Below are 16,126 nucleotides of genomic sequence, written 5' to 3'. Positions count from 1 at the left end.
TCGCACATCTTTGGAGGGAACACAGCCTTAAATCAGTTAGTAGCTCCCATTTATACTGATCGAAACCGGAGCAATTTCGCTGAAGCAATAAGCTACTTTCAGTGGAACTATTGAAGAGCGTCAACAACGAAAGCTGACGGCGAATTATCTTTTGTTCGCTTCTAAGCAAAGACAATACAAACGCTTCGAGCTTCCAGGATACGTACAGGATGCAGTTCATTGTACGGGAGTTCTTTTCGGGGTCGGGTGACCAGAGCATAAACTTATACACTTACCTCAAGACCTCAAGTCAAAAATACTTGGACTTTATTCTTCTGGGGCTAAATAAACATATGTATATTATATACTTCTCTTAAGGCCTTATGTCAAAAACGCTCCGATTTCGATCTTCTGGGACTCTAAACGAAAAAACTTTTGTTAGCTCGCTCAGAGTGGCTTATGTAATGTAAAGTAGGAGAAGTATGTAAAACACGTACACAAGTATGTAACTATATAAAACATTACAAACGAATGGCAAGATGCTAGTGCCTTAAGAATAGACCAGGAGCCCCGTATTATTTTTTCAACCAAAATGAATATTAACCATGATCGATAACCGGATGCTGTAGACAAGTGTGAAATAGTGTGAATAAAATAAATACTTTTGTATATACGACCCGTTTATTTAAAATCAAAACATCTTACAAATTAGATACAGAAAAATACTTTCGTCGATTACGAGAGGTTCGGAAGGCCTTGTTATTCATCATTAAGGCAAAATAAATCCTCATTCTTATAAACAGTTTTTGCAAATATATTTTAGGAAAGCATGGACAAGGCAGTACGAATTCTGTTTCTTTCATTTGGTTAAAAATCGAAGAACCAATTTTACAATTTATGTGATCTTTGTCAAATGCTTTACGAAATACCTGCTCCATCTTCTCAATGTTACTGACAAATTCATTAGATGGCATGACTAATAAAGTTCGCTCGGTCGAATAATTTCTGTTAAAAATGTACCTATATTCATCCCCTAAATTGCAAGTTCCCCGATCAACGTAAGATTTAAGAACGTCGCAATCTTTGTGATAGTCAACACATTTTCTTAATAAAGCCCCGCAAATATAAAGAAATGCGTTTTTTTCGGGAATGTCAAACTCAATGTAGTCAGAACGAGTAATTTGTTGTAAATTATTTTCAGCGTCGTCATTAACGGTCGCTGGCTGGTTTCCAATTTCCCTACCGTTATTGTAAATACTTTCAAATTCTCTTAAGCTGACAAAATATTTCGTTAAATCTACGGTACAATTACCTTCTTTAGGAGCCTGCATCATATTTGCAAAGTATAGTTTTCTAAATGCCGATATAAACTGCCTGCTGGTTGGTTCTGTGGCCATGCCACTTCTTGATCTGATTTTACCGAAAAAAAAATCTATAACGTCCTTATTAAGACGTCTTGTCATCAGATAGCGATATCCTTCTTGATTAAGGTCTTCATACAGATGTAAAATTGATTTAATGGTTATCTGAAAGCCTTGAATAAATTTTGCTGTCTTAGTAACGTCACTTGCTTTTTTTGAATTCATAATTTTTAATTCTTGAAAAAAAGTCAACATTTTGTTGAAAAAATCGATTTGTTGGTCATACCCGCAAAAAGCATTTTTGTGTGAATAACAATGGCTCATAGTTGAAGAATTCAGTGCATCAAATAAGTCATTCATCATAATTACAAATTCTACCGTATGTCTAGCCGATTCGTCAATTACTTCAAAATCTATGCAGGTTGATAGACCAGATGCCACAGATCTACTTAAAAGTTGCGTTGCATAACGAACTTTCATTTTTTCACAGCCGTTAGGATTTATATGACTATTGGTTAGCTTATATGCTTGTTTGAAAGTCTTTTTTTGATCAAACTCGTAAAATTTAGCAATATGCTCAAATTTTGCCACAGCACCATTATGGAAATGGAAGTCGTATGACATCAAGTTGTTACGAATCAGCTTTATCAAGTGCGGTGCGTCAAAAATATAGTAAATTTTGTGGTCATTGACAGTAAAGTGGGTTTTGTCAATAGAAATTCCTCGTTTATGAGCTGCATTCAATAAATCTGATCCGAGGTCTGATACAAAAGCTCTAATTTTTAACCCAATTTCAAAGAGTTTATCTATGATTTTATCTACCCATTTGGATATATTATTGTCGCTTTTACATTCTGACAACAAAGCAAATCCTATTGGCTGAGACCATTTTTCATAAATTCCTTGAACTAGAATCACCAAAGCATGCTTCGCAGGTGACGGTGATTGTACGCCATCTACTTCGTCAAACCCAATAATTTTGTCATGCTTAATATCATAAAACAAATTGGTTTTAAGACTCATTGCATCCGCTACTAAAGTACATTGCTTTTCTTTTTCAGACATATTGTTGACTCTTAATTTAAGTGCTGCCATTAGATCGTCATTAACTTCAGTAGAAATTGGAATGTACATCCTATTTAACGTAGGCCTACTTGGCAGACAAATTGATTTAGCTAGTAAATGGTAGGCTTGCGGACTAGCATAATATAAGTTTAAGCAAAACATTTTGTATGCAAGAGTATATCTGTTCCCTTTGCGAGATGATTTTAGCCTCATTTGTGCTTTGACAAGTTCTGTTAAGTTTTTTGATAAAAAGCGATTGCATAACTTCTCAAACGTATTTTTTTGCGAGCTTGTTGCGACAGTAGTCTGTCCAGCGTTCAGTACTTTCAGCCGCTTCTTACATTCTTTCAGTTCAGATTTCAGTTTTCTCTTACGTGGAGTATCTGCAGATAGCGAAATAGGTGTTTGAGTTTCGTTTGCTGACTTAACGCTTATCTCTGTTTGAGTCGCAGTCGTAGTACTCTCCTTCTTCAAAACAATTTCAGGTACAATATTCAACACATTACTCATGTCAGTTTGACTTGAGCTATTAAATGTTGCTATATCAGTTTGTGTCAGCTTGTCTTCATTCAATAGGCTAGGCAAATGAAAGCATGGCAATGCATTTTTCTGTAATGATTTGCGAAATGAATTGTTTTTATTAATGTCTTCATCCTTGAAATGTATTTGACACACAACATTACGTGTATCTCTGCTTATCAGGTCCCCGCGTCCAATTAAATTCAGCCATTGTAAGCGTCTGAAAGAAACAAATCTTTTTTAATTGGAAGTAGTAAATCATTGTTTACCCCACTATGCAATCATCATAATACTATTACACAACTACCTATCTACCTATCAAGATATGGCAAGTAATACGAGAAACGAGACATAACAACTTATTATATAATATTCATAATATATACGCTCACTTTATATAAACTCGTTTAGTATAACGTTCACCGGATATAATGAACGAAAAGTATAATTTTAAAATATTTAATTTTGTAAGGTATAACGTTGTTTATCTATAATATCAATTGATATAACGATCAAAGCGTATAATGTTCATAACACCTAAGAATTAAAACTTATAATTCAATAAAAACTTTGATAAAAGCAAACAATCAAGCAAGCCATTAATTTTTTCCGCTCTATTATCCTGCGCGCCTTAGCCTTCTGAACCTAACCTATCCAAGTTGCTTATGCACAGTTTCGTCTTGCTCGCTCGCCGCCACATAATTTAACATTTACGCATATTATTATATATTATGAGTGATATACCTAATGTATGTTATGTTAAAAGAAATTAGTCCATATAAATCTTATACAAATTGAAGTTACTTATATAAGTAAAAATAACGTTGTATAATTTAAGCGTTAAACGTTAAAAAATGTTTATTGTTGTTATAGCTAACGTTCATTATATCTTATGAACGTTATTTATATTAAATTAGATATTTTGTAGTTATATCTCGTGCGACGCACCCATAGAAATATAATCAAATAAAACGTGGTAAGTAAATAAATTATTTTGCATTTTTTGTAAATTTTAAGGAACAAGTTTCAACGGGGCGAGTTAAACTGAGAGAGAACGGATGGATGAACATCGCGGAACTATAAAGGTCCTTTGTTGACTACGGAACTCTGAAAAGTACGATTTAAAACTGAAGCTCAAATAGCGGTAGTTCTAAAAACTTAATACTTAAAGCTCGCTTGGTCTTCCAAAAGCATATCATATCATATACCATTTATTAAAATTCGTTATTTTAAATAAATAAAATGAAACATTAAAAATCTGATCACAAAGATAAGCTCCTAGCCTAACTGCCCTGCCACGGACTGCCGCTGCCTGCGGCTCGCGCGGTTTTCACTTTTTCGGCTCCTTCTCTACTTAACACTTATTCAATATATCTTGCATGAAACTTAAGCGCAAAGTTAATCTATAGTCTCGTTAAGTAACGATTTAGTTTAGAGAAAGATATTACGAATTTAAGAATATCAATCTAACCAAAAAATGCATTTACTCTTAAGTTGACGCGCCCCGGGTTCGCGCGGGTCGGAGGTAGCTTTTGGGAAATAGAGCTGAAAAATGTGTGTGAAGTGACCTTGATTAGAGACCTTTTTAGAGTTCTGTGCCCAAAAACGGGACCCTATTACTAAGACACCACTGTCCGTCTGTCTGTCTGCCATTAGGCTGTATCTCATGAACCGTGATAGCTAGACAGTTGCCGCTATAACAATACAAATACTAAAAACAGAATAAAATAAATATTTAAGGGGGGCTCCCATGCAACAAACGAGATTTTTTTTGGCCGTTTTTTGCTCGATATTAATAACGGCAACAGGTGGTTGCTTAAAATATTCACAGAATATTTATTTAAGTATATTCATTCACTTTAAAAATAAATAATTAAATTAAAATAAATATTTAAGGGGCACTCCCATACAGCAAACGTGTTTTTTTTGCCGTTTTTGCCAATGTCTAATGTTGTACCTATAGGTACGGAACCCTTCGTGCGGGAGTCCGACTCGCACTTAGCCGTTTTTATTTTTATTTCTCCCGTGCGAAGCCAGGGCGGGTGGCTAGTCTATTATAAAGCGCTTATTACATTATCTAATTTTTAGAAACTCTATCTAACTAGGAACAACTAAGAACCTAAATTGGTTGCTATTGATAACACCACACTATATTGAATCCTAAATAGTATAAAATCTGTAGGTACTACAGACGAAGCAGTCTTGAAAAAGTATCGTACTTATTGGGTTGCACGTTTTGATCAATGGTTCTTCTTAGGTTGTAATTTTTTTTCTTTCATGTTTTCAGACTTGCGTTAGTAAGGCAGTTGTCTCACCGCCAGCGAGGAAACGATTGGCTATCGACTATTTTCTCGCTCAAGAACTCGCTTCTCGCTCATCGTCTGCGGTGGGACAAGTGCCTAAGTATCGTACTTTATATACATATTTTTAATATTACTTCAGTTGTATAGATAAGGCATTTCTCGGTACATTTCAATAATATATTATTGTTATTGCTTTGCTCGATGGACAATGCTGCTGAACGAAACAGACGCCAATCTTGTAGGACACGCCGCGCGTAGGTCTGACGTCCACCTCGTTCAAAGCGCTGGCGCCGACTGGGTGGTTGGTTGGGTGTTGGCCGGTTGGGTATTGTTCTGATCTGAATTGCAGTGCCGCGATTACACTATCCTAAATCGTAAACAATCTAAGAGAAGTAGAGAGATCGTCCTATATTTCCAAATTAGTGTTTCTAAAAATTTGATAGCGTAGGTAATAAGCGCTTAAACCTCCACGGGCCGATGAATACCTTCCACGCTTTTTAAGAACATTATTTATTAGGTACTAGACGTAAGTGGCTACGTAATAAAATATAGGTGTACTTACTTTTAAGTAAATAAAGAATACAGTCAACATTATTCATAAGTAAATCAAAGAATATTTCTTACCGTTCGCCTTGTGTTGGTATCCCAAAGAACGACAAATCTGGATTCGCTGAATTGTTGAGGCAGCCGAAAACAGAACAATACCTTCGCGGTCCAGTTGTTCCCATTGCCATTATTAGGTAAGTATTTATTATTTTTTAATGTGTCCTTGTACGAAACTATTACACTACACTTATATACTACTAATTTACAACTATACCGAATACAAAGAAATACTACGTAAACGTAAAAAGTGATCGCGAAGATCAAAACGTACGGCACCGACGGCAGCGTAGCCTTGACTACAGAAACTTAATCCTCCTTAATTATCAGTGTGTGCGTGCGGCGGGTGCGTATAGTATACCGACCGGCGCCAACCGGCGCGGCGCGCACACATATAAGAGCGTTATACCTCTGAGCTGGCAACGTTGCATTCTTGTTAGTTTTTCAAAGTCAAAGTCAAAATATCTAAGTATTCAATTTAGGCTATAACAAGCACTTATGAATGTCAAAAAAAAAACTACCACCGGTTCGGACAAACCTCTGTTGAGACGAATCCGGCAAGAAACTCAACGAAATATATTTTTTAAACAGATTTACAATATTATTAAATGATATGTATACATCACAAGTACTTATTTAACACAACTTTATTTTTAACACAGTAGGTTCGCTATTTGAAGGGATCGCTAATGCGGATCGGAATTATTTCCAAATATCCCTGTCCATGATATAATCATTAACTTTATAATACGCCTTAGATATTAATGTCTTCTTGACAATAGATCTGAATTTTGTATCTGTTTCATTTATAATATTTTTTGGAATTTTATTATAAAAACGTATGCAATTTCCCAGAAACGACTTTTTGGTTTTAGCCAGTCTGTAAGATGGAACTTTAAGCTTCCCTGTGTTTCTAGTAGCTTTTGGCTTATCGACGTTAGTGGGAAAATCACATATGTTCTTCCTTACATACATGATTATTTCAAAAACATAAAGCGACGGCAGGGTTAGGATACCTGTTTCCTTAAAAAAAGATCTTAAAGATTCGTTCACGCGTCTTCAAATTATAAATTTGAAAAAAATTGAATATATGTGGTCTGATAGAACTGTTCTTAATGTATAAGTTAATGTGTCTACTCCAATAATTATTCGTGATAGACTTTTATATTATTTAAAAACGAAAACGGTTTTTTATGGAATAATCGAGAAAAACTAACAAAAATGCAACGTTGCCAGCTCAGCAGGTATAAACGCTCTTAAGCCGAGCGATGTATGTACTTTTGTTGGTAGTGAACTTACTTCTCCTATTTTATTTTACTATGCTTATGTAAAGAAAAAGTTAGGTTTAATGGATTATTTAGCGCAATTCCCTTCCCAAGGGTATTGGTAGCTTAGCTACTTTGACATTACATTAGCTACTTAGAAATAAATATAAGTAAGCCACAAGCAAGTTGTTTTAAAATGAATATTATTATTAAGTACTCAAACATTTTTTAAGTGTTGTTACATAATTTAAGTAATTACTTAATTAGCCCTCTTGTTCTGAGAGGAGGCCTGTGCCCAGCAGTGGGACGTATATAGGCTGGGATGATGATGATGAACATAATTTAAGTAATTACTTAATATAAATTTCAACATTTGTACTTGAAATAATTATTGCAAAGTAAAAAAGAAAGCAAAATAATAAATTAAATAAAGGATAAAACAAAGAATTTGTTATAAAATATTTTATATTGTTATAAATCAATTTCAGGACTGACCATTGAACTTAGCACCTTGGCACTTGGCACCCACTTAGATCTCACTTCTTTTGTCATGAAAGTCAACAATCAAGGCATAAATTAAATTAAAACAATAAATTAATACAATAGGTGGTTGAATTAGGTTGAGTAAACAATCAAGTAGGATTCATCAGAATTTGGATTTAAAATATTGTCACGCATTTGACAGCTTACACTTTAAACATCAAAATTAAATATTCTTACACATGAAATATTCGTCAACCATCACTTTTTTTTTTAAATAAGCTTACGTTTGGCCTCAATCTCGCTTGATGGAAGGCGAAGATGAGGCCTAAGATGGTACACGTTTTAATACCACTGGGATGATCAGTTAAATTTATACACCTTAAAACACCTTGTATAGTATACCTTGTAGGTACCTTGTCTTGTGTTGAGTGAGTCTCACGGTAGTTTCATGTTCACCTTGTATAACATTATACAACCTCTTCAGACGTTAGCTTCACTAGTTAAATTCAGAATCCCGTTCATAATTAAATATCAAAACATTAAATCGGTACCTTCCGACTTCGCTACTAAAGCTCTGCATTAAAATAATAAGTAAGTATCTCTGTCCTTAACCCTTTCATTTTTTTCGAGCTTCCGTCGCAACCCCTGACAGTTGGCAATTGTTGCCATCTGCCGTCATGTGTTTCGAAGGTCAGAAGTAACCTCAGGGATGACATTGCCAGGTAACTTTTTGCTGGGACCGTGGGAATGGGGCCAATGTGAGAGATTCCACCTGCCCGCCGTGGGTTATTAATTGTTGCTCGGAAAGGGATGCATATACAAACAAATCGGATGTTTTTGTAAGGTTATACTTACGTGCATTTTAAGGGTTAAGTGAGCTATATAGGTAAGTATTGTTTATATGGCTGGCTATGCGACATATGCCCGTACTGTATGTAGGTAGTACTAAAGTATACTTTATTTTATTAGGTACGAATAATTTCTTGTGGCAAATTCTTCTTGGCATGATCGACTTAAATAATTTAGATATTTTAGTAAAAAATATTTCATTGTAATTATGCACAGTAGGTACGTCTAAAATGGGAAAGCTGCTGAAACTATTTAAATGTAAAATTATCTTATCACAAGTGTACACAAGATAAACAATAAAAGCTTGTTATTTCCTATTGTGATCTTTTATTTTGGCGTTTTAAAATATGACTGCAATTGCAACATATTAACATGAACGAATCAGTTAGCCGGTAAAATTGCTTGAGAATTGACAATACAAGTCTAATAATGACTAATTTCACGTGCAAAAATGTCATCCAGGCATTCTATACTATACTTACTGTAAAGCCGAAGAAATGATTTCCTATTTGATTCAATATATTTTATTCCGTATGTGTTTAAAATGTTTCACGCACTACGGTTTTCCGAATTAGATTACGCTTAAAATAAACGTTGTGAATTCATCACGTGTTTCAGTATATTTTGCTTTCCGTGCGTAAAGTTTATCAGATTAACGATTTTTTTGCTTTTATCTGATCGTAAATGATATTTATTTAGCAACAGCGGCGTCACCATAGTGAAACTTAGAATGTAGTGCTGATTAGATAATGATGTTGGTCCGTTACTGAGAATTACAAGTACTTTAAACTCGATAATTTTAATCATGTATCAATTTTTCTAACTCAGTAGATAGCGATCACGTTTAGTCGCAGTTACATTGAAACAAACTTGGTTAGGTATTGATTTAAACAATAAAATTAATTTTAGTTAATTAAACAGTCAGATAATTGCGTGAGACTTCACCAATCAAATTCAATTTTGGCTGGTTCTTAACGCATTCACTGCCACCGACGCACAAATGCGTTTTCGGAACTTCTCCCAGTGCCGCTGTCATAATTATTCATACATTATGAGCGCACATGTGCGTCGGTGGCACCTGTGGAAGGCAGGTGGCAGAATGCGTTAATAGTTCACAATTCTTAGTCACCGTTTAAATCTACCTTCAACATTACAAGAAAAAGCTCGGTACACGGCATCAATCTTTACTTTATCAACGTTTGCAGGTCCTAGTAGAAAAACATCTCCAATATAAAAAGAATGTAATTCACTACGAAAACGAAACTTAGAAATGACGCCTTGATTGAAATCAAAAGTCCCGACCAACTTCGCTGACTCAAATTCATCTACCTACACGGCTAATCTATTCCAAATTTCACAACGTCCCGTATTCAAGCCAGGCCTCGTTACAGCACTTACAGCACATCTATTCTATCATCCGGGGCATTTGCACGCCGGGCGCGTACCAAGGACCACGTAGGCAGCATTCAGACCCTGGCCTCATCAGTAGGCGCTACGGGGGCCGCGTTGCCAGTCGCGAAACGTAGCGTCGCTACGTCATTGCTGTGCGGAGCGTGTCGGCCGTACAGCAGAGCCGGATTCTGGACGGGCCATGGATTAATAAAAGAATACAACTAATATACTTCAACAATTAATTCAGTAGTTTGGAGGTCCATATCAATGAACTACGATACAACTTGCCCCTCCGCTACCTGTAAACTAATTATGTCCGTTTAGGAAAAACAATGGAAATGAAAATCGAGGACGCGGGCGGCAGTACGAAAACAAAATACGTAAAACAGTTCATTGTACGCTCCATGATTGAAGGTTCATGCTAATTTCTGTTTTCTACACACAACAATTCAATTGAGGTTAGCGGAGCGTCGTTCAGTTTAGAAGAAATTACACTTAAACAGATGTCATGCCCTCGTGAAAGTATGTATGAAAATATTCTAGCGCATGATAACAGAAGCGTGTTGAATATTCATTACGATTGACGAAAAAAACCATTTACAAGAGAAGTTAGGCTAGTTCGCGTCGGTCCGCTAAACAGCATGCATAACAACTGACGCAAATCAGAGTTTCTTGGCAACATTTACATGACAAATAGTAAATAGGTTTGCGGTTCCATGCCCGAGCAAACGAATGTCCAATTAACAGGGCCATTCGTGATGCGGTGCGTGATGACATTCGTCGTGTCGATAACATGTGATCAAAACGTGCGATGACGAATCGCATTTCAGATTGCGCTTTCAATTAAGTAACTTGTTTTTGATGTCTTCGTTAGTCGAGAAATGACATATCCGGTCACAGTTCGATGGGCGGTTTATTCTAGCCGCCATTTTCATTATCTGACGTTCATCCAGCAGTTCCTTGAATTTTCTTTAATAGTATCTTACAAAAGTAATAAAACCCTGGGAACTAAGTTAGGCGTAATTCCAAATAAAGCCTGGGAGGCATAAATCAAAAGTTATAAGTAGTTTCCCGAATGTTTCACGTCGAGCATATTAATTAATCACTTGTTTTAGTTTATAAACTTACTTATAAGCTATAATGTACGGTTTTGAATATTTTTATCGAATATCGTAAAAAGGTAATAAGTAGTAGTAAGGCATCTACTTATACAGATGTCTACTCATAATTTGAGTGAGGTCGAAAAACAACACCGTACCGGTTTAACATTTACACGTGCCGACGCGTATGTAAATATCTTCACAAATATAAAACAAGATCAGTCACATGTTTAAAATGGAATAGATACTATAATTTATGGACAAATCTGGCTTCGGAGTTCCTTCAAATGTTTTGTGTCGTATTAAAAAAATATATAATGTATTTTTGGCCGAATTATTTAGCCTCTGGTTTGCAATAACAACGGATTTCTTCGAGCCAAAGTATTATTTGTTTAGAATTATTTAATAAAGGTTTCCATTTCAAACATTGTTGCTTTTACCTGTTTATTACAGCTTTCTTCCCACATTTTAAAAGCAGTCAAATGGTTTCCTTGATGTGTTATTTTTTCCGGCGGTTGTTCCAAACTTTTATACAGCTTCCATAATACCGTTCCGATTGGGATATTCCGAACAATGTACTTGACTATTTAGGTAAATGTTTGGAGTCCTGTGCCAACACTATTATCGGGCTGATAAACTGACGGATGAGCGTGGGCGGTTGGCCCGCGATAACCACCAGTGGGTGGGTATAAAGTACTGAATGAAACTATTTTATTGGCTGTTTTACGCGCAAAAAGTACATTAAATTGCCCGTACGCTGTGCATACAGGAGTTCGCTAATGCGTATTTTATTGTTGAGAGTACGACCTACGTCAGTTGGTTTGCTAAAGATCTTCTAAAGCTCGATATATACATGTCAGGAGTCTGCAACAGATCGAGATCCAACGATCGGACTTTTTCTTTCGTCTACCGTTCTAAATCTAAAACTGGTATAGTGTCAACAATGCCAGTCCGTCCCTGGCCAGTATTCGCGGCGCGTCGCGAGAAGGCCGAGCGGGCAGATGCGCCTGAGTAAACCGCGTTACGACCGCAGCGCCACCACTCCGTAATGATAAACCTTTGTTTCTTTAGAAATAAGTTATATCCAACCTAACAGTCATCATGCCCCACAGTGGGCACTCGCATTACTGGGCTAATGTGGAAACTAGTTCTCATGCAGGCCTAGCGGAATTGGGAACACCATTGCTTCGCAGGTGATTTTATTATTATACTATTGCTCTAAACTGTTAATGTATGTATGTTGTACAGTAACGAATTATTGTATTGTAGATAACAGGCTGTTACTGAACCACTGAGCTATACCTACATCTTCATCCTCATCTGCACTTACCATCAGTTGAGATAGAGGACAATCGCTACTCAGTTTTGAATAAATAAAATGAGCCGCTGTCTCAACTTCTGTGTTATGCTTACCCACATTGCCTGTGACATTGCCCTCCTCCCCCCTCACAATCGCACGTCTCGGCTTTATGGAGGGGCACTTAGTGGCGAAGGGAAAATTATAGTACCGCACTAGTTTTCCCTGAAATTTCCCGGGGTAACATTTATACCACAACACTTGATTTAAACAATGGTGTAATCCTACTAAATATAATATTATATCCATTATCCATACTAATATTATAAATGAGAAAGTGTGTTTGAGTACGTATGGCAATGTCTAAAATTAAAAAAAAAACGAACTTAAAATAACCTACGTTCAGAAGCCCTAAAATCGAAATACCTAATGATTTTAAATACCTAAGCAACTAACACCTACCTACGAACTACTTAAGTTTTAAATACCTATTGGAATAAATGTCTAATGTTTAAAATATCAACAGCTATGACACCCAAGTTTGATACACCAACATTTGAAATACCAAATGGTAAAAATACGTGGCGAAAATACCAATGTCAATCTACCCCCCGCGAAGCCGCGGGCAAAAGCTAGTATTAAATAAATGAATAAGTTTGCAAGAAAAAGCGATTACCACAAAAAGTTAACCAAAAAACTCAACATAATTTGTAAGGAAAGGCGCTATAAAGGCGTTTCCACACTTGTCACGCGCGGACGACTCTCGGTCAGTGGCGTGCGCGTCGCGTCGCGCTCTGCGGCCCAAGCGTGAACGACGCGCTTTCTAGACACGCCCGGCGCACGTCCATTCTCACATTCGTCTCGGATGCGGCCGAGGAATATATTTATGGCACGCTAAATGGTTATGTCAAGGAAGCGAGACCTTAACACACAGATTTTGTAACTTTAAGCTGCTTCAAAGCAATCAGTAACGCTTCCTATTTTTTTTCTACATAGTTTTATCACGGGTGTTAGTATTGATGTCAAGATGTCTGCGAACGAGTTATGTGCTAATTTTAGCGCAGCAACAGAAAATGCAGCGTAACAAAGACGTTTCGAAACACAACCGGACCGTGGGATATATTCTATTCCTGCGTCTTCACTTCACACGCGGGTCACGCTCGGCCACCGCCGGTAATTACGTCTAATTAGCAACAATTTCGTACTAGAACCTTGCATATCATATTATTTATGCTAATAACTTTGGAATAATCATTAAGTGTGAAGGCGAGTAAACAGCGTGCTGCGTGTTCTTGTCCGTCGTTATCATTCCAAAATTAACGCACGATGAACAGAGAACTTTAAGCAATTTACATAACACGCGAATGTTTTTATCGCCACCATGCCATTTTTATCGACATAAACATATACGAGAATACTGCGTATACAGAGCGATAACAATGCAAAAACTTGGCGAGCTTGCGGGTTTAAAAAGCGAGATCTCCGACCGTAATAGCGTGGGTTTCGATAAAAAATGACCAATAAACGAGCGAATGCGAGTCATCGTGCCGGCGAACGGGCCGAGCGGCCGAGCATGACGTCACGGGACGTGACGCGCCGCCGCGCTCCGCCGCACTCGTGTGAACGCGCCTTTACATTTGCATAAGATTACCGGAGACTGGTATAATTGTTGTTTTATCGAATCGAATGAACTTGAAGCTCGCATGTTCACGCTGCTGTATAACACTAGCGAGCAACTGTTACGAGTACAGGCATATTATTCTTGCGGAAGAATCAACAAATTTGTGGGAATTTCAAGAAAACCATAGTTAACTTTTATGATCCACAAGGAATACGTCTGCCAAATTTCGTCATTATCTAGCTCCAGTTAGGCTCTGCGTAACTATCAGGCTTGTCAGTTGACTGACTGATCAGTCAGTCACCTTACTGTTTTATTACATTATGCATAAACTAGCTTTTGCCCGCGGCTTTGTCCGCGCGGAATTCGGTTATCGCGCGCTGTTCCCTCGGGAACTGCATTTTTCCGGGATTAAAAGTAGCCTATGTCACTCTCTGGCCCATAAACTATCTCTATGCCAAAAATCACGTCGATCGGTCGCTCTGTTTCGACGTGAAAGACGCATTTATAATATAACTAACGTCTACGCAATAGTCATTTAGGAAAGCCAATCGTTACTAAGATCCCAACAAATTTATTCATACCTGTGACCGAGGGTCAATGTACGAAACAAATAAAAAGCTCAGTGTTCTTATCAAACCCACTTATAAAGATTACAGCAACCAAAAGCCCTGACACCTGACGTTGAGACGTGTACAGTTTTCGTACGTTTGATTGATAACTAAAGTTTATGGAGTCTTAAACTGAACTCAAAATCGACAAAATGATCCGCCTTAACCCGATAAAATACAGTTTGACGACTTTCCATATCTAATCTTATTGAATAACGAGTCGTGTGTTATTAGTTATATAATAGATACCTATAATTACGTAATTATAATTTTAGTCATTTTTAAGCCCCCCTCCCCCCTTGTCAGCGAAGGTCAGCAAAACACTCCCCCCTCCCCCCTATGCTTACGTAAACATTGGTATATATATTTTATCTATTGTTTTTTATGTGAATTTGTTGCAAGTAGGGTAGCCATATTTGCTTGAAACCTACTACATTTTGCAAAAAAACAAGAAATAATAAATAAATATTGCTGAGGAAAGCACCATCTAGAGCCCCCCGGCCCCCATGTCATCAAAAATAAGCAAAGCAAAGACGAGCATGCTAGGCAAGTAACGCTCAAACACAAACTATTTCAATGGTTATGGTGAAAACTCGAAGCTAAACAGTCGAAGCAGATCTTAGCAATTTCACCACGCTGCCTGGTGCGACTACTACTTTCATAGAGAACCATTTTGAAAATACGCGAATACGCGCACGAAACACTACAATTGTAACGCAAAGCTTTAGGGGGCTGTTTCACCATCCATTGATTAGTGTTAACTGACGGTTAAATGTGATGCCGTCTCCGTCTATTCGAACAAAACAAATAGAGACGGCATCACATTTAACCGTCAGTTAACACTAATCAATGGATGGTGAAACAACCCCTTAATCTCATCTCAAAATTTACCTACAAAAGAGATATTGGGACCATTCGAGATGTCGACGTTATACTATAATCGGCCAACTAATATCAGGGTGTTCTACTACCTACCAGGACGATCTGAGGATGTCGACGTTTTGCTATGTTGACAACCCGCTAGGGAAGCAAGCTTTATGCAGGTGGTAGGACCCTTACTCCTAATCCTGCCGTGAAGCAGCAGTGCTTGCACTGTTGTGTTTCGGCGTGGAGAGTAAGACAGCCGGTGAAATTACTGGCACTTGAGGTATCCCATCTTAGGCCTCTAGGTTGGCAACGCATCTGGAATACCCCTGGTGTTTATGGGCGGTTGTGATCTCTTACCATCAGGAGACCCACTTGCTCGTAGCCATCCAATCGAATAAAAAAAAAGCTGTCGAAATTTAGATAGTAATAATTGATTGCCACTCGACTAAGTCACTGACCATTGTCACGTTGGTGTAATAGGGGCCAGAACAGCTATCAGGCACGAGTCGCGCTGATGATTAGCAGCATCAGCGACACTAAGCCCGGCATGCGCCGCGCAAATATTGGCGCGCGACAAACGCTACTAAAGTTGGCGACGCAATCAAACAATGTATCACGCGTAGACTCACGCGCATAACTTCTAGTAGTTCTGAACCTGGAGGCAAGAACCTGGAGGCTGTAGTGGATACAAAGTTACAAACATGGGTACACAAGTGACGAAGATTCACACTACACTTGTGTCTGGGGGTAAATGGCAACTTTGTATTATTTTGGGTACACTTGTATTACGGGATGTCAACCGAGATTTATTTTA

The 16,126-nt window shown here is 37.5% G+C and overlaps 1 protein-coding gene across 3 annotated transcripts in view; it reads right to left on the bottom strand.

Moving 5' to 3' along the window:
• Nucleotides 1-16,126, bottom strand: part of Pits (Protein interacting with Ttk69 and Sin3A) — a 127,319-nt gene that overhangs the window by 81,338 nt on the left and 29,855 nt on the right. The window contains exons 1-2 of one of the 3 annotated variants that reach the window (XM_074090362.1): nt 5,852-6,162; nt 664-3,144 (exon numbers count right to left, since the gene is read on the bottom strand). The exons of 1 other annotated variant lie outside the window; for it this stretch is intronic. In XM_074090362.1, the coding sequence (XP_073946463.1) occupies nt 681-3,144; nt 5,852-5,961 (2,574 nt within the window). In that variant the 5' untranslated portion in view covers nt 5,962-6,162 and the 3' untranslated portion in view covers nt 664-680. Of the gene's footprint in view, nt 1-663; nt 3,145-5,851; nt 6,163-16,126 lie in introns of those variants that run through there. One more of the 3 variants, XM_074090360.1, reaches the window with a different exon arrangement.

The sequence above is a fragment of the Choristoneura fumiferana genome, chromosome 7 (assembly GCF_025370935.1).
Source record: "Choristoneura fumiferana chromosome 7, NRCan_CFum_1, whole genome shotgun sequence".
Lineage (NCBI taxonomy): Eukaryota > Metazoa > Arthropoda > Insecta > Lepidoptera > Tortricidae > Choristoneura > Choristoneura fumiferana.
Note: the sequence above shows the minus strand (reverse complement) of the source record. Positions and strands in the feature narration are given on the sequence as shown.